Source organism: Sphaerodactylus townsendi, linkage group LG06 (assembly GCF_021028975.2).
Source record: "Sphaerodactylus townsendi isolate TG3544 linkage group LG06, MPM_Stown_v2.3, whole genome shotgun sequence".
NCBI classification, from domain to species: Eukaryota; Metazoa; Chordata; class Lepidosauria; order Squamata; family Sphaerodactylidae; genus Sphaerodactylus; species Sphaerodactylus townsendi.
In genome coordinates this window covers 98,966,970-98,990,978 of record NC_059430.1, presented here as the reverse complement: position 1 = coordinate 98,990,978, position 24,009 = coordinate 98,966,970, and the positions used below count along the sequence as shown (strand labels likewise).

At 44.6% G+C, this 24,009-nt stretch overlaps 1 protein-coding gene across 3 annotated transcripts in view; it reads right to left on the bottom strand.

Annotated features, from left to right (window-relative positions):
* Positions 1-24,009, bottom strand: part of LOC125434149 (CUB and sushi domain-containing protein 1-like) — an 890,459-nt gene that overhangs the window by 177,406 nt on the left and 689,044 nt on the right. For all 3 annotated transcript variants that reach the window (XM_048499152.1, XM_048499153.1, XM_048499150.1), the window contains 6 exons: positions 22,044-22,370; positions 17,830-18,024; positions 9,613-9,751; positions 7,131-7,318; positions 6,196-6,384; positions 4,962-5,078 (listed from right to left, as the gene is read on the bottom strand). In XM_048499152.1, coding sequence (XP_048355109.1) covers positions 4,962-5,078; positions 6,196-6,384; positions 7,131-7,318; positions 9,613-9,751; positions 17,830-18,024; positions 22,044-22,370 — 1,155 coding nt within the window. The remainder of the gene's footprint in view (positions 1-4,961; positions 5,079-6,195; positions 6,385-7,130; positions 7,319-9,612; positions 9,752-17,829; positions 18,025-22,043; positions 22,371-24,009) is intronic.

Genomic DNA, 24,009 nt, shown 5'->3' with positions numbered 1-24,009 from the left:
GCCCCCTGCCCCCCCCCCCCCCGGGAATTGTTGTCTCCTCCATTTTCTCCTTACAACCCTGTGAGGTACATTGACCTAACAAATGAGTGACTGGCTTGTCACCCACCAAGCTTCCATGACACAGTGGAGAAGATTTGAACTTAGGTGTCCCATATCCAACACTCTATATCACACTGGCTGGGCAGGGTTGTTGCTTGCAAGAGATTCTTTTTGTGCTCCCTGCTCTCCAGGAATTTGCAGAGCCCTTTCCAAACAACCCAAGGCCTCAATTCTCCATATTCATGGTTGCATTGAAGCCACAAGGCAGAGCTAAGCAACTGCATGGAGGAACTAGGTGGGTTGGGCCCAACTGCATGATGCATACATTCAGGTGGGTTTCCCCAACAGGTCAAACAGGGACTCTTCCTACCCTGGACTGTTTCAAGTTGTGAAAATGGCATGGGATAGGTTTACATGCAGCATGGTCACAATTCAGATTGGACACTGTGTGTGTCTCCGAATGAATGAAAATCAGCAACTGATGTCTGATGTTGACACAGGGCATAGACCTCCAGACTCAACCTGTGTACTGTGGGGAGGGAGGGAGGGAGGGAGGGAGGGAGAGAGAGAGAGAGAGAGAGGGAGAGAGAGAGAGAGAGAGAGAGAGAGAGAGAGAGCATGACAATTGTCACACTGGCTAGCCCACAATCCCTCTTATTCTCTCTTCCATCTTCCAATGGCAGTTTTTGATACAGGGGCTGGACTAGGTTGCTTTTATGATCAGTGCCTTGGGAATGGTGTGATTAAAGGAATGTTTGGCAGCAAGGAGCGAGGGGAGATAGGCTGCCGACTGCAAAGTACTCATATGCGCAAAGCCCAGCTAACAGCCCTGGCGCTTTGATAGCACAAGATTGTAAAAGGCTAGCAACTTAATTCCGGCAGATAACACAGAAGCCCTATGCTTAGCTTTCACTTGGTAAAGTAGCAGAAATGTTCACTTTCAAAGAAGGGCATTGGTTGAGTCTGCGACAGTGGATCAGAGGTTCTGAGATCCTTGATATGTGAATGAGTGCATTTTCTTTTGTTCTTTACACTCTGCCCTGCCCCAGGAGACTGTCAGAGATCAACATTCTATCTGCTTATGCAAGTCATGGAGTAAAGGGCAAGCAAACGTTTAAAGCCTCCAGAGGACCGTGGAGCAAAAAAACAAGATTGCAGCCCTACGAGATTTGCGGAGCGGGGTGGGATCGACATGCCATTCACTCACCCAGCACCAACAGATAACCGCCGATGACGAGCAATTGAAAGAACAGCAAGAAACTTTTACAGACCTTCAGCAGGAAATTCAGGGTTTGAGCAGTTGAGATGGTGGCTTCAGGCCTAGACTGGTTTGTTTTCTGGGCCTGTGGGTAGTGTTGCCAGGCTCAACCTGGCAACTGGTAGGAGGGCTGGGACATGAGGGTGGGGGAATGCAATGTCACTTCTGGGGGTTATCTGGAAGTGACAGGGGTACTTCCAAGAACTGGAGGAAACTATATTGCTGGTTTTTAAAAAAGTCTTCCAAGCACCACCATTCTGAGCTTGCCAGTGGGAGCCTGCTATAGCAGGAGACCTGTGCAGTCCTTGGAATTTAGCAAGGCAAAAGAGAATTAAAATGTTACGATTCCAGCTCAGAGCTTCTGGACTGGGTATGAACATAAGGAGCATAAAATGCTGCTGAGTAGGACTGGATCTAAAAGCTACTGAGTAAAAAGTCAGTGATGTAGAAGACAATCACTGTGGCCAGCAGGTGCCCCTCTCGACACTCCCAAGCAGGGCATTACAGGAAACAGCTTTTCCTTGTTGTGCGCCCCCTGCCCTTGACGTTCAAAGGCATGCTTCCTCTGCACACAGAAAATCCAAAGCAAATACTGCAGCCACAGCCAAAAGTGAGCTGCATTTAGCTAAATCATTTCGTAAAGCCATCTGAGAACATCGCCAGTGTCCAGACTCAGATCCCACACAAATTTTGTGGAAGGAAGCGGGCAATTTTTAGCAGTTTTCTTCAGTTTTCTACCCTTCCTTTTCTTCAGGCCTTTGTCTCCCCTCCTCCAAGTTACTCTTGGGGATTCCCTGCCCTACAGGCAGCGGTGGGATTCAGCAGGTTTACATCACTTCGGCAGAACCAGTTGTTAAAATGGTGCTTGTAAACAACCAGTTGTTAAATTATTTGAATCCCACCACCAGAACCGGTTGTTAAATTATTTGAATCCCACCACTGCCTACAGGACCAGTTTTTTTAGGCTTTGCTGGGAGGTGAGAAAGCTACAGTCAGCAGAAGGAAATCCCTTCCATTCATAGGATCTGAGGCATTATTTTGCGGCAGTGAATTTTGCTGAAGAATTGTGTGCTGGGTGAAGGAGGGCTCGTACTAGTCCTCACCACCAGATACCTTATAGCAACTATCTCCGTGTCCTTTACTCTTGATAATAATTCATTCTGATCCTATAAGATTAACCTAAAAAAGGTCTCCTAAAAAAGGATAACCTAAAAAAAAAGGTCTAAATGAAGTCATTTGTAGAACAGGTGTCCTGAAATGTGCTGCCACGTTTTCCTGGTATGGTTTTTTCCCACACCGTTCACAATGGGTGGCCGAAAGCCACTCTTTGATCTTCAGGAAAGGAAGCAACGTGAGTCATATCTTTTAGGAGCGCATTGGGCTGCTCTGTGTGTTGCGCTTTAAGCTTAGTGGTGGGATAATGGGAGGCCTCTCATCAGAAGAGAGAATCCAGGGCGGAGTGGATTAATGAAGAGTGGATTGCTCCTGCTCTGTGGGATAGCTTGCATAGCGTGCAATGCCTCTGCTAATGTTCTGTGCTTTTCAGGGACTGGTTTATCTACCTTAATACAATCAGCATCACGGATCTGACTGATGGAGGCTCCCGTTGTGCTTGTATCTAGCAAGCCTGGAAGAGCCGAGACACTGGAAACAGCTCAAAAATGAATGTGCACTTATGTTTCTCTCTCTGTCTCTCTGTTTCTAATAGCCAAGTTGATCTGTAGCAGCCATTCTGCAAATCAAGCTTTGTCCAAAATGGCAAAGAAAAGGAGAGTCACATTAGCCATTGGGTGCAGATGTGATGAGAAAACAGTTGGAAAGGGAGGCGAGGCCTTCCAGGGCAGGAGGCAGAAAATACATACCAAAGCTCTGTGGGCTGTAAGGAAAAAGAGAACGAGGGGCAGATGGGGTTCAGGGGACATATTCTCAAGGCAAGAGGGAAAGAGGGCTAAAGGTGAAAAGATGGCCCCTGGAGAAAGCCAGAGAATACCTGCCTGACTGAATGAGCATGTAACCTACATAAAAAGTCTTCACACTCTTCTGTTACTCCCAAGTGTTACCAAGAAGCATAGCCCTAGCAATGCAGGATCGTGTTTGGTAACATCTTCTGTGGGGATCATGAAGAAGGCTTCCCTCATGAGACCTTGTAACATACCCCACCCACCATAATATCCAGCATTCTGCAAGACGGTTATGAAATCATTTATCAAAAGTTCATTTCCCAGCAGTCCACTGCGTTCAACAAAGACCAAGAAACAGATTCCAGTATTATGATGGTGTGGGGCTAAGTAAATAGGGTCACACTTGATTCTCAGTGTTCGGGGTCACCAGAAAATAGCAAAGTCCACGCTGCAATTTTGCCCCACAGTCCACCCCATTTATTTACTCCCTTATTAAGTGAATGCCTTTTCATTTTATGCTGTCAAATTTGACAAAGCCAGTTTCTTTTTTACATCAAGTTAGAGCAGACTGATGGGACCCTGTAGGGTTTTCAAGGCAAGAGTTGTTCAGAGGTGGTTTGCCTTTGCCTGCCCACACCTGGTATTCCTTGGAAGTCTCCCATCCAAATACTAGCCAAGGCCAGGGCTGAGAGTTTCTGACTGGCCCAAGGTCACGCAGGAAGTTTAATGGCCAAATGGGGATTCAAACTTGGGTTTTCTAGATTCTTAACCACTACCCCACACTGGCCCTCACCTAATCACAAAACCAGAATCAAGGTATTTTCTGCATTTATACAGCACTTCTCTAAAAAGCATTCAGAAATTATTTCAGCAACTCTCACAGCAACACTATAAGGCAGGACATTATTCTATAAGCTATACAGAGAAGCTGAGGTAGAGAGAAGGTTTGCCTAAGGATACCCAGTGCAGTTAGATTTGAACCTGGAACCTGGAACCAGCTAATAGCACACCCTTTTGGCACAATGTTACTCAAGATCACCTCAAGGTATTCTGCTGATCCAAGCAAGGTATCCCGTAGAGGCCTGGCTTGGATCTGGTGTGAGCACTGGCACGGATGCTAGTCACAGCTTAGGTGACAGATGACTGGGACAGGGTTGCCAACTGTGAAGTTCATAGGCAGGCAGAGTCTGTCGAAAGGGGAATTTGGGGAGGGATTTCACCTAGAACAGGGGTAGGGAACCTGCGGCTCTCCAGATGTTCAGGAACTACAATTCCCATCAGCCCCTACCAGCATGGCCAATTGGCCATGCTGGTAGGGGCTGATGGGAATTGTAGTTCCTGAACATCTGGAGAGCCGCAGGTTCCCTACCCCTGACCTAGAACGATGGGTATAGCATAGATTCTTCTCCCTGAAGCTGCCAGAGGAACTGAGGTCTGTAGTCTGGGAATGAGTTGTAATTCTGGGACAACTCTATGCCCTGCTGGGAGGTTGGCAACTCCAGAGTGGGAGCTGGGTAAGCCCCTGAGCACATCAGTGGCCTCCTCACTGTGCTGCCCTAACCAACGGCTAGAGTGGCGTAGCCGGGAACTGGCCCTGTTAATACACTGGAACAGGGGTCCTACCCCTGCCACCCATACTAATACCACAGAGTGGAGGTGGTGGAGTGGGGTTTGCCTGTTCTGAAAAGTGTCTGGAGACCTGTGAGGCTCAGTTCTTCCCATACAGGTTGCAAACGTGATTCTAAGCATGATACGTGCATTACCTTTTCCATGAGATGCCTCTATGACCCAAGTGCAGTTTAAATTGTTTGGGTAGAAATCGGGAAAACCTGGTGATAAGACCGTGCCACTGGATCCACGGATGTAGCCTCCACAAAGAGCTGAAAAAAAAGAAAAAGGGAGAGGAACATCAGAATCTACAATCCTCAGAGTGTGAAGTCCTCCCTTCAGAAGAATGAACAGTTGCTTAGTAAAGGAAAAAATGCCTTCTGAAAATGTAAATTTGTGTTTTGTCTGTTTCTGGATGACAAAGATAGCCTGATTAGCTGGAAAGTGCCTTCACAGTGGACTTATGAGAATGCCACAGTTTTTTTCAAGACAAGAGGTAAACAGAGATGGCTTGCCATTGCTTTACACAGCAGCTCTGGACTTCCTTGATGGCCTCCATCCAAGTACTAACCAGGGTTTACCCTACTTAGTTTCCAAGACCTGATGCGACTGGGCTAGGCTGGCCAATGCTGATTCACTGCTATTATTAAAAAATAAAATAATTACGGCAACATGCAAGGATGGGGACAGGGAGATGTGTAACCATATGTCACTGAGATGGTTCACACAAGAAAATAATCTCTTGCCCTGATTCCCCCTTGGCCCTGTTCTCAGTTTATTTTAGTGTGTTTCAAGGCTTCTGTCCAACCAACCTGTTCCCCCAAGGAGACCTACAACATATTACCACAGCTATAATGCCACCACAATTTTGCAGTCAGTATTTTTTGCACACAATGACTCTGTCTACCACTGGTACACATTCCATGGCTGTTGCACACTGGACACATTACTACTAGTGCAATCCTAAACAGAAATACCAAGTATGTTCACTGACTTCAACAGTCTTAGACTTCGAGTAACTTTGCATAGGATTGCATTGTAAAATACCCACAGGAAGATGCACTGTTCTGAGTTACACAAACTGCTAGTCCTGATCTCCTGTCTTCTTGGTTAGGCTCTCCAAACATAACTGCAGTGACTTACATTTCTGGGTTGTGCAAAATCTCCTAAACAAACAGTGCCCAATGAAGGTTCCACTCTTACTTCATTGGTTGAGTGAAGAAAGAACAAGGGAGCACGCAGTAAAGGAAACCCAGAAAGAATGGAGAGAAAATAAGGCAGAGAAATCCACTCAGTAGACAAACAGCACTGTATGAGGGATGGATGGATGAGACTGATGAGGTATCCAATTTTATTGCAGGCTTTTTATTTCAAGTTCTCCATCCTTACCCTCACAGCTGGGAAGAGGCCTGCTCCACTGAAAATTCGGTTCACATTCCAGGGCTTCACCATCACTCAAAGTGTAGCCTGAGTCACAGCTGAAGGTCACCAGGGCCCCAACATAGAAGTCATTCCCATGTCGTAGCCCATTGACGGGAATCCCAGGGTCCAAGCAGTGATCCGACTGAAGCTTTACCGCTGCAAACAACACCAAAATACAGGTTTACAACTCACCACTTACAGTCCTGAATACGTACACTGGCACTGAAAACATGAGTACTTTTTGGGTACTCTAGTTCAAAGAGCAAAGGATAAATTAAACCTCCGCAAAATAAACAACCAGAAAAGTTTCTTTTGAAAAGCATTATACTATAGCCTTGCATCATGGTCTAGATCACGGGTCCCCAAACTTTTTGAGCCTGCACACACATTTGGAATTCTTACACAGCATGGTGAGCACAGCAACAAAATTGTTGCCACAAAATGGTGGATGCAGGAGGCGGAGCCAATACGAAATGATTGCCATAGTTTTAACTTCAGTAAAACAGTGTAGATCCTTGTCATTTGTTGGCAACTGTTGCTAGAGCAACATTTAAGAATCTGCATAGCCAAACAAATTTCTAATAGAAGCCTTGCTGGGCAAAAGCCTTACCTGGCCCCAGCTATTTCCTGAAAACACTTGACAGGCATGAGAAAAGGTTTCAGTGGGCATGCCCATGGATACTACATTGGGAACCCCTGGCCTAGAAACTTAGAAATTACCAAAGCTGTTCCCAGAATAGTTTATCAACCATTGTTGATTGCATCAGTACTCACAAGCTTACTGAGTCACTAACAGCATAACTTGCCTACACTAAGCACACATAAATAGCAGCTGCCATAGGGCTTTGAGGGACTTTTTATGTTGCTGGCAAAGGGATCATTTTTTGCATTTCCTCACTTACTTTCATAACGGATCTGAAAGCCAAGATCGGAGTGGCTTTTATCAGTGGTGAAGAGGAGATAGAGGAAATTGCTGGTGCTAATGAGGAACTGGGGGACCTGAGTCCCATCATAGACCCCAATCAATGGCGATGAATAGGACTTGCCGTCACGCACTTCCAACGTATCATAATTCACCTCCGTTTTGAATCTGAAATAGGTTGGAAAAAATGTGTTTTAAAATAGTCAATTTACCTTCTATATCATGCAAATATTGGAACTATTATAGACTCAAGCCCACAACCTTCATCAATTAACCTCTTGGCTAATAAAAAATTAGAAAGCTAACATTTGAACTGCCAAACCTTCAGTAAATAGGCACCAGTTTCTAGAAGTCAGACATAGCAACGTGGAATTTTTAACATGGAGATGCCACACTTATGTTCCTTTGGAAACTTCAGGACCCGACACCCTAGTAGTGTTAGTTCATCTGGCATTACTCCCCATATGGTCTGAAGACATCTATTCTTTTTCCCAATTTCTTCACACATTCCAAAGTTGAGATGTGGCACAGAAAACAGGTTTCTTTGAGGTCTACTGAACCGTAGTTCAAGTGAAACCCTTGTGAGCAAATTGATCAACCATGACCTGCTGAAATTCAGCTTCACGGTGAGATGTGGCATTAAAGACCCCACCCTATTGGTCTTTCCCCATAAAAACGTATTAGTCCCATGAGAATATGTTGTATTAGCTATCTACTCTCCAAGTTACAAAAAGTATCCTGGAAACCTGAACTTGGCAAGAATGGACAGACTCAAATTACCAAAGTCTATTGTGGACCCTACCTTCCCAGAACTTTCTATAAGGGGAATGGGAAGTGATTTTTTTCACATAAACATATGTATACATAAAAAAGAAACAAAACACAACCCATTACACATCATATAGTGACTTCCAGCTATCTCATCTTTGACTTCAAGTTAACTCTAATTTCAACACATATAAGTAACATGTTTATTCAGTAATTCTTTTTAAAATATCTTCTGGTAATTACAATCTATTATTTTCTTTAGGTTTCAAACCCTGACACTACTTCTCTATTTGAATAGTTTTTCAAATGGTAAAGGGTTTCCAGTCTTGTAAAAAATTGTCCAAACTATTATCTCTTAACAATGCTGTCAGCATTGCCATTTCAGCATATTCTGTACCATTTAGAATCCAGTCCTCTTTTGTTGGTGTCTGTCTCTCAATTTTTGTGCATATAGAGTCCTTCCTAGTCATCCCATACACAAAATCCATGTTAGCCTCTGAAGTTCTGCATCATTTAAGGTCAACATATTTCCCTACAAGGTCCCTTTCTGTTTAGATCATCACTCCTTCCCTTCTCAGAAGAGACTGGATTTTCACAGCTTCCCCAATGACCACCACCTTCTCCCCTCCTTTCCTACCAACGGTCTACTACTGCTTTTAAATCAAATCTTTGCTTCTTCCAGCCAATTAAAACCCTTGATTCTCGCAGGTTCCAAAAACAAACTTAAATTGACATTAATCTTCTCCCAGTAGCTCTTTAAACATTCTGTGCTTCGTATTTATAAGCCCTTATCAGTTACTAACTTCCTTCAGCCTTGTTATTAAAATTTATTGTTCAAACTCACAGTTCAGTGTTGGGTAGTCCCACCCACACTTTCCAGAAGAAATCTGGACTGAAACTGCACAGATAAATCATCCGATTCATCCTCTCCTTGAGGAGTCTCCTTCTGGAGCTCAGTGGATAACCTTGAGTCACTCTCTAACATCTGGAGCTGACAAGTCAGGTCTGGGGTACCCCAAGCCCTGAAAAACCCCTGCTGGGTTCCTCTGTTATTAGAGGACATACAGCTAGTTCCAATACCAGACTGGAAGTTGGGAATGGGAAGTGAATTTGATTGATCCTGGTAGACCACTGATGACCACATCTGTTCTATACAGCTTCAGTAACAGTGGTTTAGTTCTTCCATTAGCCTACCCTCCATCCCATTCAAACTCTGAGGCAGACAGAGCACTCATCCTTAACCCTGTTCTGGCTAACATGTCTTAAATCTCAGTGAAGGGTTTACAGCCATTAGTCACATCCCTACTTGACCAGAAGATCTTAGAATATCAAGAGATTTCCTCAGCAATATCTACCCAGACACAGGAAACATGTAATTCACTGAACCTCAGCTCCATCAATGCTGCCTAGCTCTAGGCCTCCTGTGGTCCTTCACATTCCTCAGATTTACATCAAACATCTCCTTTTCTGGCCTGCACCACAGCCACCCAAAAGTGTAAGTGAAGCCAGCCCTTACAATCTACTTCTCTTACACGATCCTTCATTTGAATGTGATCTTACCAAAGGCATCAGCACCCCACCTGGGAAGACAATGGCTCAGCTGCAAGTTGCATGAAGTTTGTTAAGTATTTATTAAAGCAAAACCATGCTATTTCCAGGTCAACATCTATTTTGCTGGAGTCAAAAAGGGTCACCTGTCAAATGTAATTTTTATGGGATATCCAGGCTGAGCTTCTATGACCCATGCACAGTTCAGAGAGTCCTTGTAGAAACCCGGCCAGCCTGGGGACAGGATCATTCCACTTGGAGAGGTCAGGTGGCCACCACATGGAGCTGGCAGTTCCGAGGGGAAAGAAAGGGAGAGAACACGCACAAGAGTGTTATGCCAAAAGATCAGTGCACAAAACAACCTCAAAAACGTTGACTTCTTTTGCTCACACAACACATTAACAGGAGGCTATTTACTTTATAGTCTCTCCCAGTATATCCTATTATGGCAAACTGACACTGTCTATCCAGAAATTTTGGCTGTCCTGATTCTAGCCAGCATGTGTTCTATTGCCACCTGGACCCAAGCTTTTCCAGCTGCCACCCATCTGCTCTGAAATGACCTTCTAAGCAAGTTGAGGCAGGCATCTATCTTGCTTGCCTGTAGGAAAGTTGCAAGATTATATTGTGCAGGAGAACATCAGTCAGAGTAGCTCTTTGACCACAGCATTGTGATTCTCCTAGTGTTATGGTCCTGCTTATCATTTATGGTTTAAAGATATTTTAAGGATAGTTTTAAAATCAAATTTAATGAGTATGTTGTTACTTGCCTCGGGTTCCAGAAGTGCTTGAGGAAAGATGGATGCATACATATTTTAAATAAATATGTATTTATTACAATTCAGGAGGTTTATCTCATATTAATTAACAGCCATGTCAATGTCTAAACATTAATCAACAGGACCCAAGGTGGTAGGAGGTAGATGGGAATATCACCAGACTTCAACCACACTTTCAATAGCCCAAACTATTGCTCTATGGTCAGAAGAGACATTTCCATACAGTTCCAGGTGTCCTATCAAAACAGTTGATCACTAATCAGTATTTCAGAGGGGAAAAAAATCCAAACCAAGCAAACAAAAATTCCCTGCCAGTCAAGAGACAACTGGTTTCTACTGGTTTCTCTTTCCTCCTGGAGACCCCCCCCCCCCATATCATTCCTCAGGGTCCCATATTTTATTTTATTTTATTTATATTTTAGATTTCTAGGCCGCCTCTTCCCCGGAGGGCTCGAGGCGGCTCACAACATGGCTGTTGTCAACAGCAACTCAAACGACATAACTTAAACATATTAAAACTCCAGCAGCAGTTACATACAATTTAAACAATTCAAACAGTTTAAAACAGTTCAAACAGGCGCCCGTTCCTAAGGCTAAAAAGCAAGGAAAAAAAGATAAAAAGAAGAAAGGGAGGGAACAGGCGGGCCCAGATGGAATCACAGCAGGCCCGACCAAGATGACAAAGGATGGAAATTGGCAGAATTTCAGTGGGGGGCAGTGGAGCCACGGCCAGCCTCTCCAAAGGCCCGGTGGAATAGTTCTGTCTTACAGGCCCTGCAGAACTCACCAATATCCCACAGGGCCCGGACTGATGGAGGTAGGGCATCCACCAGGCAGGGGCCAGAGCCGTGAAGGCCCTGGCCCGGGTCGAGGCCAGCCGCATCGTCGCGGGGCTAGGGGTCACCAGTAATTCCGCCACCGCCGAGCGTAGTGGCCTATGTGGGACATAAGGGGTGATGCGGTCCCGTAGGTATGAGGGCCCCATGCCGGGTTAATACCAGCACCTTGAAGACGATCCGGAACTCCACTGGGAACCAGTGCAGACGGCGTAGCACAGGGGTGATATGGTCCGAATAATCACCACCTGTCAGAAGCCGTGCCGCTGCATTCTGGACCAGCTTCAACTTCTGGATCAATCGCAAGGGAAGGCCCGCGTAAAGCGAGTTACAGTAATCTAACCTCAAGGTGACCATCGCATGGATCACAGTGGCCAGGTCGGGCTGGGAGAGATAGGGGGCCAACCGCCATGCCTGGGGAAGATGAAAAAACACAACCTGGGTAACATGGGCCACCTGGCTCTCCATCCCCCAAGAGAAGCATTGTTTGGAGATCATTAGCCTACAGTAGTTGGGAGGAGGGGATGTAGGAACGTTCCTTTCTGTCATTTGAAAATTTACCGTATATACTCGTGTATAAGTCAACTTGCATTTAAGTCAAGGCACCTAATTTTACCACAAAAAACTGGGAAAACTTATTGACACGTATAAGTCGAGGGTGGGAAATGCAGCAGCTACTGGTAAATTTCAAAAATAAAAATAGATACCAATAAAATTACATTAATTGAGGCATCAGTAGGTTAAATGTTTTTGAATATTTATTTCAAAGACAAACAGTAAACTAGCTCTGTAAGCCCTGATTCTCCCTTTAAATCCACTCAGAAGGAGAGGGAGGTGATTTAAAGGGAGAATCTGGGGAAAATTTGAACGTGCCTGTCAGGGGAGGGATGTTTATGTTAGCAGTACCAACATTTCAGAGAATCTTTAGGAGACCCTCCTGATAATACCACCTAGGTTTGGTGAAGTTTGGTTCAGGGGGTCCAAAGTTATGGACCCTCAAAATGTAGCCCGATCTACTATTAGCTCCCATTGGAAACAATGTGGAATGGGGGCACCCCCTTTGGAGGTCCATAATTTTGGACCCCCTGAAGCAAACTTCACCAAACCTAGCTGGTATCATCAGGAGTGTCACCTGATGATACCCTGAAATTTTGGTGCCACTGGTCTAAAGACTGAACCCCCTGGTGGCCGACAAAGTAAAAACCCTAACATATTTTTTAAAATACACCTCACACGCATAAGTCAAGGGGGGCTTTTTCAGCACAAAAAATATTCTGAAAAATTTGACTTATATGCGAGTACATACGGTAGTCCGAATCCACCTCACAATGTCTTTTAAAATGATCATTGACATCACTGTTGGGATTTGAACTCGTTACATTTTTTGAAGGAATATTGGGTCGGAGTATGTTACTGTTGAAGAGAATGTATTCTCTTAGGAAAGCAGTAGCCCAGACTAGTTCAATCTTGTCAGAGCTCTGAAGGGTCAATCGCACTTAGTGTTTCGATATGAGACAACCAACAAAGATCTGAATTGCTGTGAAGTGGTAAGAAATGACAAACCACCTCTGTTCTCCTCTTGCTTTGAAATCCCTTGAAGGGGTGACCGCAAGGGTTGTGTAACTTGACTGTACTTAATTATTTATTGTGTAATAAGCAGAAAATGCGGGCATGGAATAGTACATAGTATAGCTCATTCGTATCTGCTCTTAGAAGCTAGGCATGGTCAGTACTTGGATGGGACACCACCAAGGAAGACTCTGTTGTGGCAATGGCAATGGCAAACCACTTCTGCTTACTCATGTGCCTCAAAAATGCTAGAGGGGCCCCCTAAGACAGCTCCATCTTGATTGCACATTACATATTAAGGCAAACCAAAAAGTACTGAGCATGGCATTTTTTCCCTGAAAATGTTGAACATTTCATCATTTCACATGAAATGCTCTCCCCCTTCCTTCAGGACCCTCAAAAGTTATTATGGAAACTTTGCAGTATGTATTTATTTGAATTCAGATATCGGGGCTGTTTACCACACACACAGGTGCATAGGTTCTGACTATGAAGAGACAAAACATTGAATTAGAAGCCAAAAATCTGGTGATTAAAAAAAAAGTTTTAACAGGTTATTGTGCCTTCTTATATGTGAATGCTTATGTGTTTACCTGTATTTTGGTTATGCACAGGCAACAAAGACACCAGAAACTGTAAACTGAGTAATATCATATGCTAATGAGTCCTGATATACTCAGTCATGCCAGGAAATGTAACATGAATAGAACCTCTCAGAGTCCAGAAGCTCGCAATGAATATACAGGGCTCTGCCACAGGTCACTGTTGCTATAACTTCAGGCTATAAAAGGAAACTCCACTTTCGCTACAAACAAAAAGCAATGTGAGGTTGCAGTGGGTCAGACTTTGGCCTGACTGACCAGAGATAATTTCCTTCTAATGGACTTGTGAAACCCTTGCTGGGAGTTTTTACTCTGTTCCTTGAAATCTGGTTGATGTCTTACAAAATTATTCCTGAGGGAAGAGAAGAAAGCAACACAAATTTGCTTTGGATTTTGTGCCTCAGCCAGAGTAGTGTAATGGTTTGAGGGTCAAACTAGAATCTGGGACTAGAGTCAGCACCACCAGTACCACAGAAAATGGCATGGATACCAGCACAGAGGGATTTACCATGGTGACAGGGGACCTTAGCGTCAGAACCTGGAAACTTTCCCCCTGCTATTGTTTCTGCACTACAGGAGGCCCCTTTAGCATTTTTTTTGGGGGGGGGGGCAGTTTGGAGGCATTTCCAAAGAAGTTCTGGACTAGGAACATCTCCCTTCAGCAGTGCAGACTTATGCCTCGTTCTATCCCTCTATGGACCTCCCAGAAAGAGGTTTCTCCTCCCACAGCACCCATGCCGCTGATTGACTCTTTAGAAGCAGTGCTACGGTGGCATCCCTAGCCACCTCTTTACTGCTGCCCCCTTTGGCATGGGCTGCCTGAATTGCTAGAGAAAATCAGTATATAAATAGATAGAATAAAATTATATGACAAGCTAAGGATCTGCAGATCATCTCTGCAACATTTCATGGGTTTCACTAAAACATTTTCAGTTTCTCTAGGAACTTCCCAGATGATTTGCCTCAAGAATTGTCCCTAAATTCATTTCGATTTTTCCCCAAGTCCGATTTTATCACTGACTCTTTCCTATTGCCACTTTGTGCCCCAAGCAACATGTTAGGCCTGTCCCACCCCCTTTTTTAAAAAAAAGTCAAACAGAACTTTAAATATTCTAGACCGATTTTTCCCTTCCTCTTTTTATTTAATTTTAAAAGAGGAAGCTAATTAGGACTCACATTTAATTGAGCTCTCACTGGAGGGCAAGTCAAAGACAAGCCGGGAAGACGGGCGATAAAGGAATACATGCTAATAGTAGCAGGGTTATCAAAGCTTCCTGAAGATGAAAAGCAGTTTTTTTAAATATAAAAAGATATATTTATTTATTTATTCCCTAAAGCGAGGGGGAAATTAAAATTAAAACCATTACAATTAAAAAATCTTAACTGCAAAATTAAACCATTACAATTACAAAAGACAAGCTGGAATTTAAAAAAAATTAAAGCCAAAAGTATTTGGTGGGCATATTGATGATTTCCCCCCCTAGAAACAGGAAGGAAGGAAGGAAGGATACACTACACTGACACCAATGAAGAAAATACCTGCAGTTCCTATTACTGAATGAGAGCTGCCTGAAGAGGAAAGGAATCCCTTGTAAGCAGGCTCAGCTCAGCAGGGAAACAAACAGGGGTTGGTTGAACAGCCTAGTATGTATAGAACTGCCAACCTCCAAGCAAGAACCCACCCTCCAAGCAGGGGCACACTGCCCATGGGAACATATGGGGTCACGTGAGGGGAGGAAAACTGCCCCCCCGCACTAGCCTGGGCTGCTGCCTGCCGGGTGCAAGGCCACTTCCACTTCGAGCACCAGAATTACCAGCTGACCCTGTGTTCCTGTCAGCAGGCAATGCGCCTCCTGCCCTCCTCGCTTGACGCCAGCGGTAAGGGGCCTCCGGTGCAGGGCGGGTGCCGGCAAGTGGGCGTCCAAGGTCGCGTAGGGCACACTGAGTGGTCGGCCAGGTTTTTCCCCCACAGGCGGTGGCGGCGGGTTGTGCCGCCACACAACTGAAGATGGGCTGGCAAGAGGTGGTGCTGGACTCCTGCCACGAGGCGGAGTGCCTGGAGCCCCACAACGCCCAGGCACTCTACTGGAAAGGCAAGGTGGGTGTGCCTCCTCCTCCTCCTGGACTAGGGCAGCGAGCAGGAGGAAGGACAGGCCAGCCAGAGGAGAGCCGGGCCAGCCCCCCCCCCCCGGGCGCTCCCTTCTTCAACTCAGAGGAGTATCTAGGGAAAATGGAGCCTGCCCCCCGAAAAATCAGATTTTGCCCCGGGCTCCATTTTCCCTAGACACGCCTCTGCCTCCAAAGCAGCCATTTCCCCCAGGGGAGCTCATCTCTTTAGTCTGAAGATCAATTATAATTCTGGGGAAACTCCAGGAGGTTGGCAACATTGTTCTGACACCTCACCGTTTTCTTCTTCACTTAATAGAAACAGGCCTGTCATTAGACAGCCTAACTCCAGGCAGCAGCTTTTGGGGTCCCATGAAAGGCTAGCTAATTATCAAGGATCTCATTATATCTTTAGAGGGGTTTTTTTTAACCAACGTGAGGGATTTTTTAAAAAGGCCCAACGCAGAAGAGATTAAAAACCCACTGTTCCCCACCCTTGTGATAGCATGATTGGCATTAAAGTCACTAACAGCCAATTAATGGAATTACTTTTCAAGACTTCAACCCATCTGTAATGCAAGGCTATTGCTCGCTGGCATCTCTCTCAGAGAACAGAGAGCCAGCAGAAGCCTTTTAAATTCCTAACGACTTCCTTTCATTTCGCTTTCTGTTTCCCTCCAACAACAACAAAAAAAACTTGAAAGCTCTCAGAGTGGCTTTGGACACCCCACCCCTCCTTGCCGCAGCCGTTCTATCACAGGCTTAATTCACTACCACTTTAACTTTGCAGTTCTTTCGTCTGGTTCAGTCCTAGGCGTATGATGTGGAGCAACAGAAGATAAGACATCAAACTCTGGTATGCTGGAACCCAGGAGTTTCAGATATGTTACAAGACCACAGTGGAGCTGCAGGCTCCTCCCTCGAGCAAATCCTTGTCAGAGCAGTTACCTCTGCTCTTCCTACCAGACGGGATAGAAAATGGTTCCAAAGATTCCTTTTATGGAATCAGTGAGCACGGCAAATTTTTGGAGCAGCATGCGACTCTTCCAAAAGGAGTCTCAAACAGCCAGTACTCTTCCACACATAACCAGAGCAGCAGCAATGGATAGGCTACCAACTCTGGGTTCAAAAATTCCTGGAGATTTGGGGGTGGAGCCTAAGGTGGGTGAGGCCTGGGAAAGGGAGAGACCTCTTCCCCCCCCACCACCAAAATTCCAAGCTGAAAATAAATCCCTTTGATCTTTCATATGATAGTGCTGTGTGACTGCAAGGAACGTGGGTTGAATCTCAGCAGTAATTTGCCACTGTTTGCCCTGACATGCTTGACAGTGAGTACAAACATTTCAGCTTCGAGCTGAACTACGTGCTTCCATGGACACAAGGACTTCTGCCAACATGGCGCAAAGCTCTTGCCTCCTCCCTCCCCAGGCAGTCGATTCCCACCCTCATCCGCTGAAATCCTGTTCCAGTAGAAATGTTTAGTTTGGATCCAGCCCTCGGGGGGGGGGGGGGGGGGGAATTTTGCTTCTCCTTTCATTTTGTGACTGATTAGATCAGGGCTATCAAACTCATTTGTTATGAGGGCCGAATATGACATAAATGTGACTTCGTTGGGCTGGCCCCTGAGTGGGGAGTGGCTGCAGTAGCATAGCGCCAAGGGGCTGGAGCGGGTGTGTGTGTGTGTGTGCAATGCACCAGGTGCGTGGCCCTGTGGGGCACGGCGAGGGTGTTCCGGGAGCGTTCCGCACATGGCAAGGGCGGATGGGGGTGTGGCAGGGGCACCGGGCACATGCATGCTCCAGGCACAGTTCCCCCTTGCTCTGCCTCTGGGTGACGGACTTAAGGCTCGCCAGCCCAGGTGTCTCTCTCTCTCTCCCTCCCCACCCCTGAAGTGGGCTTGCCAGGCTAGATCAGGAACAGGAGGAGGGTTGTCTCAGGCGGCTTGCAGGCCTGATAGGCCCTCTCAAGATTTCTCCATGGTAGTCCTGGTAGTGCTGTGGTGTCAAATTTGCTTTTTGATATATCAGCAGCAGCAACATTTGCATTTACAGTGTGATTAAAAAGGGGCAGCTCTATGTAAGATAGTATTTTGCGTATGATATCTGATTTGTCTATTATGATTATTGGTCTGAAATGGAAATGAACTGATTTAGCTCCTGTTGCACATTTGAGTGCTATCTGAAACTTCACTTCCAGTAGTCTAAAAAATTAGCAGATTGAACAGAAGACATACCAGATGAGACCTTCTCATTCCTGTTTCAGAAGCCCCTTTTTCTTCTCACTTTGTCTCAAAAGACAAAATCTTTGGCAATCGTGAAAGCTTGCCTTACTTATCTGCTCTCACCTACTTCCTTATTTCAAGCTTATTCTCCAGGAACATTATGCCAAGTTCATGCTCAGTTATTGGGGTTGTAGCCCTTTCCCTTACCTCCTTCCTACAACATAGATGATAAGTCAACTTGGCAGCTTACCTTCACATCTCAGCACAGAATTGTCCCAAACCACGTTGCCTTCCTTTAAGACACAGGTGACAGTTTCTGAGCCGTATGTCCTTATGAATCCCTCATCACACAGGAAAGATACCGAGCTACCAAGCTGAAGACTGTTACCAAACCGTTTCCCATTGACGGGCACACCTGGATCAGGACATTCATTGTGCCTAAAAGCTGGAGGAAAGTGAAAGACAGCAATTGTATGAAAGCAGTTTCCTTAAATCCCAGTTCTAGAGATGTATGAAAGCAGTTTCCTTAAAACCCAACATTTCTTTGTTCAGAAATTTCATGAGTACCTGTAATCTATCTCCCAAATCTTGGTTTAGCTAGGAGACTGTCTAAAAGTTATTTCAGAAAAGGAGCATGTACAATTTAGCACAGTTTCCTGTTGCTTCAGCGTTACCCCTAGTGACACCGCTAAATGAACTAGAACTGTGGTGGTGAACCTATGGAACTCCAGATGTTCATGGACTACAATTCCCATCAGCCCTTGCCAACTGGCCATGCTAGCAGGGGCTGATGGGAATTGTACTCCATGAACATCTGGAGTGCCATAGGTTCCCCACCACGGCACTAGAACCTGCGACGCACTGCCTATGCACAGCATTTTGTGCACAATTTGGAAATGGCAGAAAAAGGGGGAACAATAGAGAATTCCTAACAAACAAGTTCCATTTTGGAAACACTAATGCTAGATGATAAGCTGCTCCAACATCCAGGAAGAAATTGAAATGAAGATAATTTCTGAAGCATTCTAATGCCATCAACCTTATATTTCTCTTTCATAACAGATGCCTTTACTCCAAAAATCACTTTCTTGGATGTTTCACCAAGCAGGACTTGAAATCCACCTTGAAATGTAGGAGGAATTTGAAGGTTGCTCTAGAGCCAGATTCTTTCAAAATTGGCTACTTGAACAGACAATTTTGTAATGAACTATGGGTTGCTATTGGAACACTAAGTACTGCTGCAAGGCACAGAATAACCTTGGTCCTCTCTCCTGCACCAACATTTTCAGTGTTTCCCAGCTAGATTTTTTTTAGATCCTTCCCAGAAGCGTTAGAATTAATTATTTTGTCTAGGTAGCTTCTGAATTCACCTTAGACAGTGGGTACCAAAGGCTGAACAATAACCTTTTGGTTAAAAGCTAGCCAGGCAGTGGATATCCTGTTATTTTTTACATCCCACAGACTACTGTGCTTCTGTTAATGCATCCCCCAAACAGTTATCCCCCCAAAAATATACAACTGCATTGCTGACTAATGCCCAGATTGCAATTGGATATAACCCCTCAGTCCATTTTGTGACCCAGAATAAACCCTGCTTTCCTATCCAGTGCACAAATTCCACATCCATATTCTTGAACAAGGGTCTTTAAGCCAAATGGCAAAAAAAAAACAACCACCACAGGTTAGCCAGTTTTGATGAACCTGTCCTCTAATCCAGCACGGCAAATTATTTTTAATAATAGCTGGTTTGCAGTCGCCAACCAGAAATACCATTAATTTTGCAGAGCTGTTAACCACTGTTATAACAAAGGTCGTTCATCACTCCTGCCAAGCCAATGTAACCGTGTTCCTTAGAAAATTACAGGAGAGAGGGTGAGAGCAAATTGCTGCAGGTAATCACCATTTTTCCTATACTCCCAAAGGAATCTGGTGGGCCACTGCGAGTAGCAGAGTGCTAGACTAGATGGACTCTGGTCTGATCCAGCAGGCTCTTTCTTATGTTCTTACTGAAGGCTCAAATTTAGAAGGACCCCCCAAATAATCTTCACTATTTTTTTGTTCCATGTCACTAAGTCGAGAATTCTTATTCTTACACAATACACAATCCCAAGGATATTGCACAGGGGCTCAGCATGAGTACAGTTCACTGCATATTAATTCAAACTGGAATTTTTGGCAGGCACTTAACAGGAACACAGTAGATATTTCGGGTTTTTGGTATATATTCCCAGATACAGAGAAGCATCCCAAGCAACAAGTTTACAAATAGTTATCATTGGTATAGAAAAAAAGACAGAAACAAATGCAGCTTCACTATGCCAGATGCTCAGCATTAAGCCAATTCAACTGAATATGTAGAATGTGTAATTGTCTGTCACTTTGTAAAACATCCTGGCACAGTGTGTAGAAACCAGCTGTTCCATATTTTGATGAGGGTGAGGGGTGGGAGTGGAGGGGAGGAGGAGGTAAAGCCTCCAGCCTTATGCACCAATAAGCCATTCAAGAGTTCGAATGAACAAAGATAAGCATTTTTTTGTGAGGAGGGTTTTGTATCAAGAGTGTAGTTTCTAGGGAAAGGTCAATTCCCACACCACTCATTCTGCAGATGGTAGCCAGTACAGCTCATACTGTGGTGTGAGCCTATTTTTGACATGGCAGCATGTCAAAAATACCCCTCTAAAGAGCTCACATCTGCCCTACAACATATAGGCTCTAAAACTGCCTCTTTATGTCATTCAGACACAGTCCTTAAAGAGAGTTACTCCAATCTAAGCCCATTGAAACAAAAAGCCTTTGGCTGGAGTAACTCTCCTTGGGATTGCACTGTAAGTGACAAACAGCTGAAGTGAAATGTTAAAGCCAGACATTTAATTTTTTAAACAAATCAACATAATTCACAGAAGTGAAACACTGAACAGTTCGTGACTCTGCCAGTTTTATGGCCCTTTTAAAGTCAGACATGAATTAAGAAGAGAGGCCTCACACAACATTCCTTAGGTGAACCACACATTTAAGATACAGGAACAATTCAATAACATGTTTATTTTAAATCACAGCATGTCTTTTCAGCTGCACAGACTGTAGATGGATTGGGATTTTGCACGCCAGTTCCATTTCCCAGTGTTTCTTGCAGTAATTCTTTTTAATCCATCCCTCTGCCCTCCATCCTACAAGCTGGTTGCAAAGCAAAATGTGATGGTGAACAGAGAAATCAGGTTTACATACTGGCTGGCTGCACATAACTGTTGGGGGCTGAATTTTTTGAAGGGGAAAAAAACATTCAGCTAGGAATGAGGAACACACAAAGCCGCTTTGCTACCCAAGGAACGGAGACAATTCTGTGAGGCATGGGTGGCACAGATGAGGTCAAGGGTGTAGGACAAGGTGGTAGACATGCCTGTCATCCTCTTCTGACCTCAGGTAGTCACCAGACTTGGTGAAGACAAACCCATGAAGCACATAAGTGCCGCTGGGACCCAGCTTCCCCTCACTATACAAACTTTTTCTTGCCAACCTACTTGCAAGTAGATGTTGGAGGGTTTTTTTGGTACTCAGTTCAAAACAGGAGAATACCAGAATTCAACACTAACGCATCACCTAGCCTGAAGTATTCACAAACTGCGGTCAGAACAGAGGCTTTCATGGTCAGTCCATGTAATGGGTTGTAACTAGGCTTGGAGATTCAGATGAAACGAATACCAGATTCGGCCCCATTGTTTCCAATGGGAGCTAACAGGAGACAGGGGCTACCCCTCTGAGGGTCCATAACTTTTCCCCACCCCCTGAACCTAACTTCACCAAACTCAGGTGGTATCATCAGGACAGTCTCCGAATGATATCCTGAAATTTTGGTGCCACTAGATTTAAAAATGCACCCCTGACAGGCACCCCAAGATATATGCCCAAGATTCTCTGTTCTGCAGTGCCTTGGCTCCATTGTAGCCAATGGGAAATTTCTGAGTGTGTAAGCAGGCAGCAGAATATTCTGGTATATGTGAATATGTTATTTGTCTTATTCAGGCATACAGATAATTTTATGCCAGAATAAATCCGAATCCAAATTTTACCGAATTCTTAGGATATTTACCAAGCCTAGTTGTAAAAAAGAAGAAGAGTTGGATTTATATCCCCCCTTGCTCTCCTATAGGAGACTCAAAGGGGCTTACAAACTCCTTACCCTTCCCCCCTCACAACAGACACTCTGTGAAGTAGGTGGGGCTGAGAGAGCTCAGAAGAACTGTGACTAGCCCAAGGTCACCCAGCTGCCGTGTGTTAGAGTGTACAGGCTAATCTGAATTCCCCAGTGACCTGCAGATCTGGAGCTTTTCTCCAGTGCAAAGAGCCTTTCTTTGACATAAGAGGCTCTGTGAGTCTCTTTTCCATCAAGGAAACATTTCTTAGGCTGGGGGAAAGGGCCACTATTTGCATAATGCATCCATGAAATAAACATTTCTGCCCACTTACTGGTAAATGTGATATTGAAACCTCGCTTTTCTGTGGAGTGGTCAGTCTGGAACTCCAGCCTGGCGACATGCCCACTGCTGGTCAGAGAAGAAGGCAGCTGGCCTCCTGAGAAAGTCCCCAAGACGGGTGACTCAGCAGTCCCGCCGTCTTTGACTGCTAAGAAGTCAAACTGAGGCTCCACGTCGAAATCGTTAAACGCCAAGTGGATCCGGCTTTCGGGCTTCGCGATGATCAGCCAGATGCAATGCAAGCTGCTGCCGTATTCCTCAGGATAGTTAGGAGACAGAACGATTCCAGAGGGGGTGGTGAAATTGAAGAAGCAGGAAACTGTAAAGAGAAGGGGGGAAAGGGGGAAATGTCAGTGGAAGGGCATGAGGGTCCACCTGTGCTCCGGATTGGTTGACATATTTTTAAAAAATCCTAGGCTGAGAAAAATTCAAACACACAACCTCTCCACTTCACAAAGGCAAAGTAAAGACAGAGAAAATGGACATCTGGTCACTGTTTGAAGCCTACCGATGGTCTAGAAGTAAAAATTAAAAGGGAACATGCTCACATGTACTGTCATTTGTGGTCAGCTGTCTGGGTCATGGGCAGGAGGGGCAGCTGAGTCCCTCTCCTTTCATAGGATGCTCAAATACACACATACATGAAACAGACTTTCCTGGGGTGGATTTTGGCATAACACCCCCCCCCCCCCCCAATCTTTTATGGACTTCCTTCTGGCAAGTAAGATTTGTCTTCAGAAAATCTGATATGGGAGTTTTTGTAAATAACAAAAGAATAGATTTGGGGGAAAAAAACAGCAGTTGTGCCCGAAAAGACAAATCATGTTACTGGTGTGGTCAGTTGGGCTAATTAAAAACAAAACAAAACTGTGAGCTACAATCTTCTGGAGATACATTTGCAAAGGTCCTTTCAATTATTTGTTACATTTGCTGGGTATTAATGCATACTTGGGTTTGGTTGAACTCAGTTTGTTACGCCTTTCCAGGAACTAGAAAGAAAGGGGAGGTTTCCAAGAGTTCAGCTAAAGAACTTCCAGTATGCTGGAAATGCCATCCACACAGTTAAACCTTGGGAGAGTTCACCATGGAAACAACATTGTGTAAATGAACTCCCAACTGCAGACAGGTGGTAGGGGGTGCATTCAAACCAGGATTGCTACTTATGAGGGACCCTGAAACTCACTAACACTTTAGACAGTATACCACAACAAAGTTTGCCATCTTGCCCATTTCAACAGTGGCTTTGATGCCAAGGTAAGAGTGGAAGGCAAAGACCCCCAAGCAGGCACAGGAGACTGTGTTTCAACCCCTCCCTTGCTTTAAAGAAAGTGAAGCAATAGTCTCATTCCCTATATAGTGCTATGTCTAATCCCACCCCCCCAGATTGCTTGGCAAAGAAGGTTAGTTATCTATTCCATGGGCTCTCATTTTGGCAGGATAGAGAAGATGACTCCTTTAAACTGTGACCTTTTTATGTATTTCATAATGTTTAATATATATTATTTCACTTAAATAATAAGCTGCCTTGAATTCTGAAGGACAAAGGTATCTAATAAATGTTTCAAGTAAGTAAATAAAATAAATAAGCCCCTTGGTAACCTTCCTGAAAGCTCTTGGGGTGCATGGGAACCAGGCCAAGTACTGCCATAAAGCCATAATCCTATTAGCTGAGGGTGGAACATAGCCTCTCAAGAATTTATGCTGATCACTGGTGACAGCCAGTGGCATTACCACACACTTTAACCATGTGAAGAAGACTTTTGTCATTCTGAAAACTGTAAAACAGAATTGTTCACAAGGCCATATTTATAAACGAAAGTATAATGGAATGGCACTTTTACAGAGGGAACAGGATAATAGTGCTATCCACGTTCACATTACTTTGTTATTACAGCATGTTTTCTACTTTGTAATTTCATTATTGCATTGCTTATGACAGGGGTCTCCAAAGTGGTGCT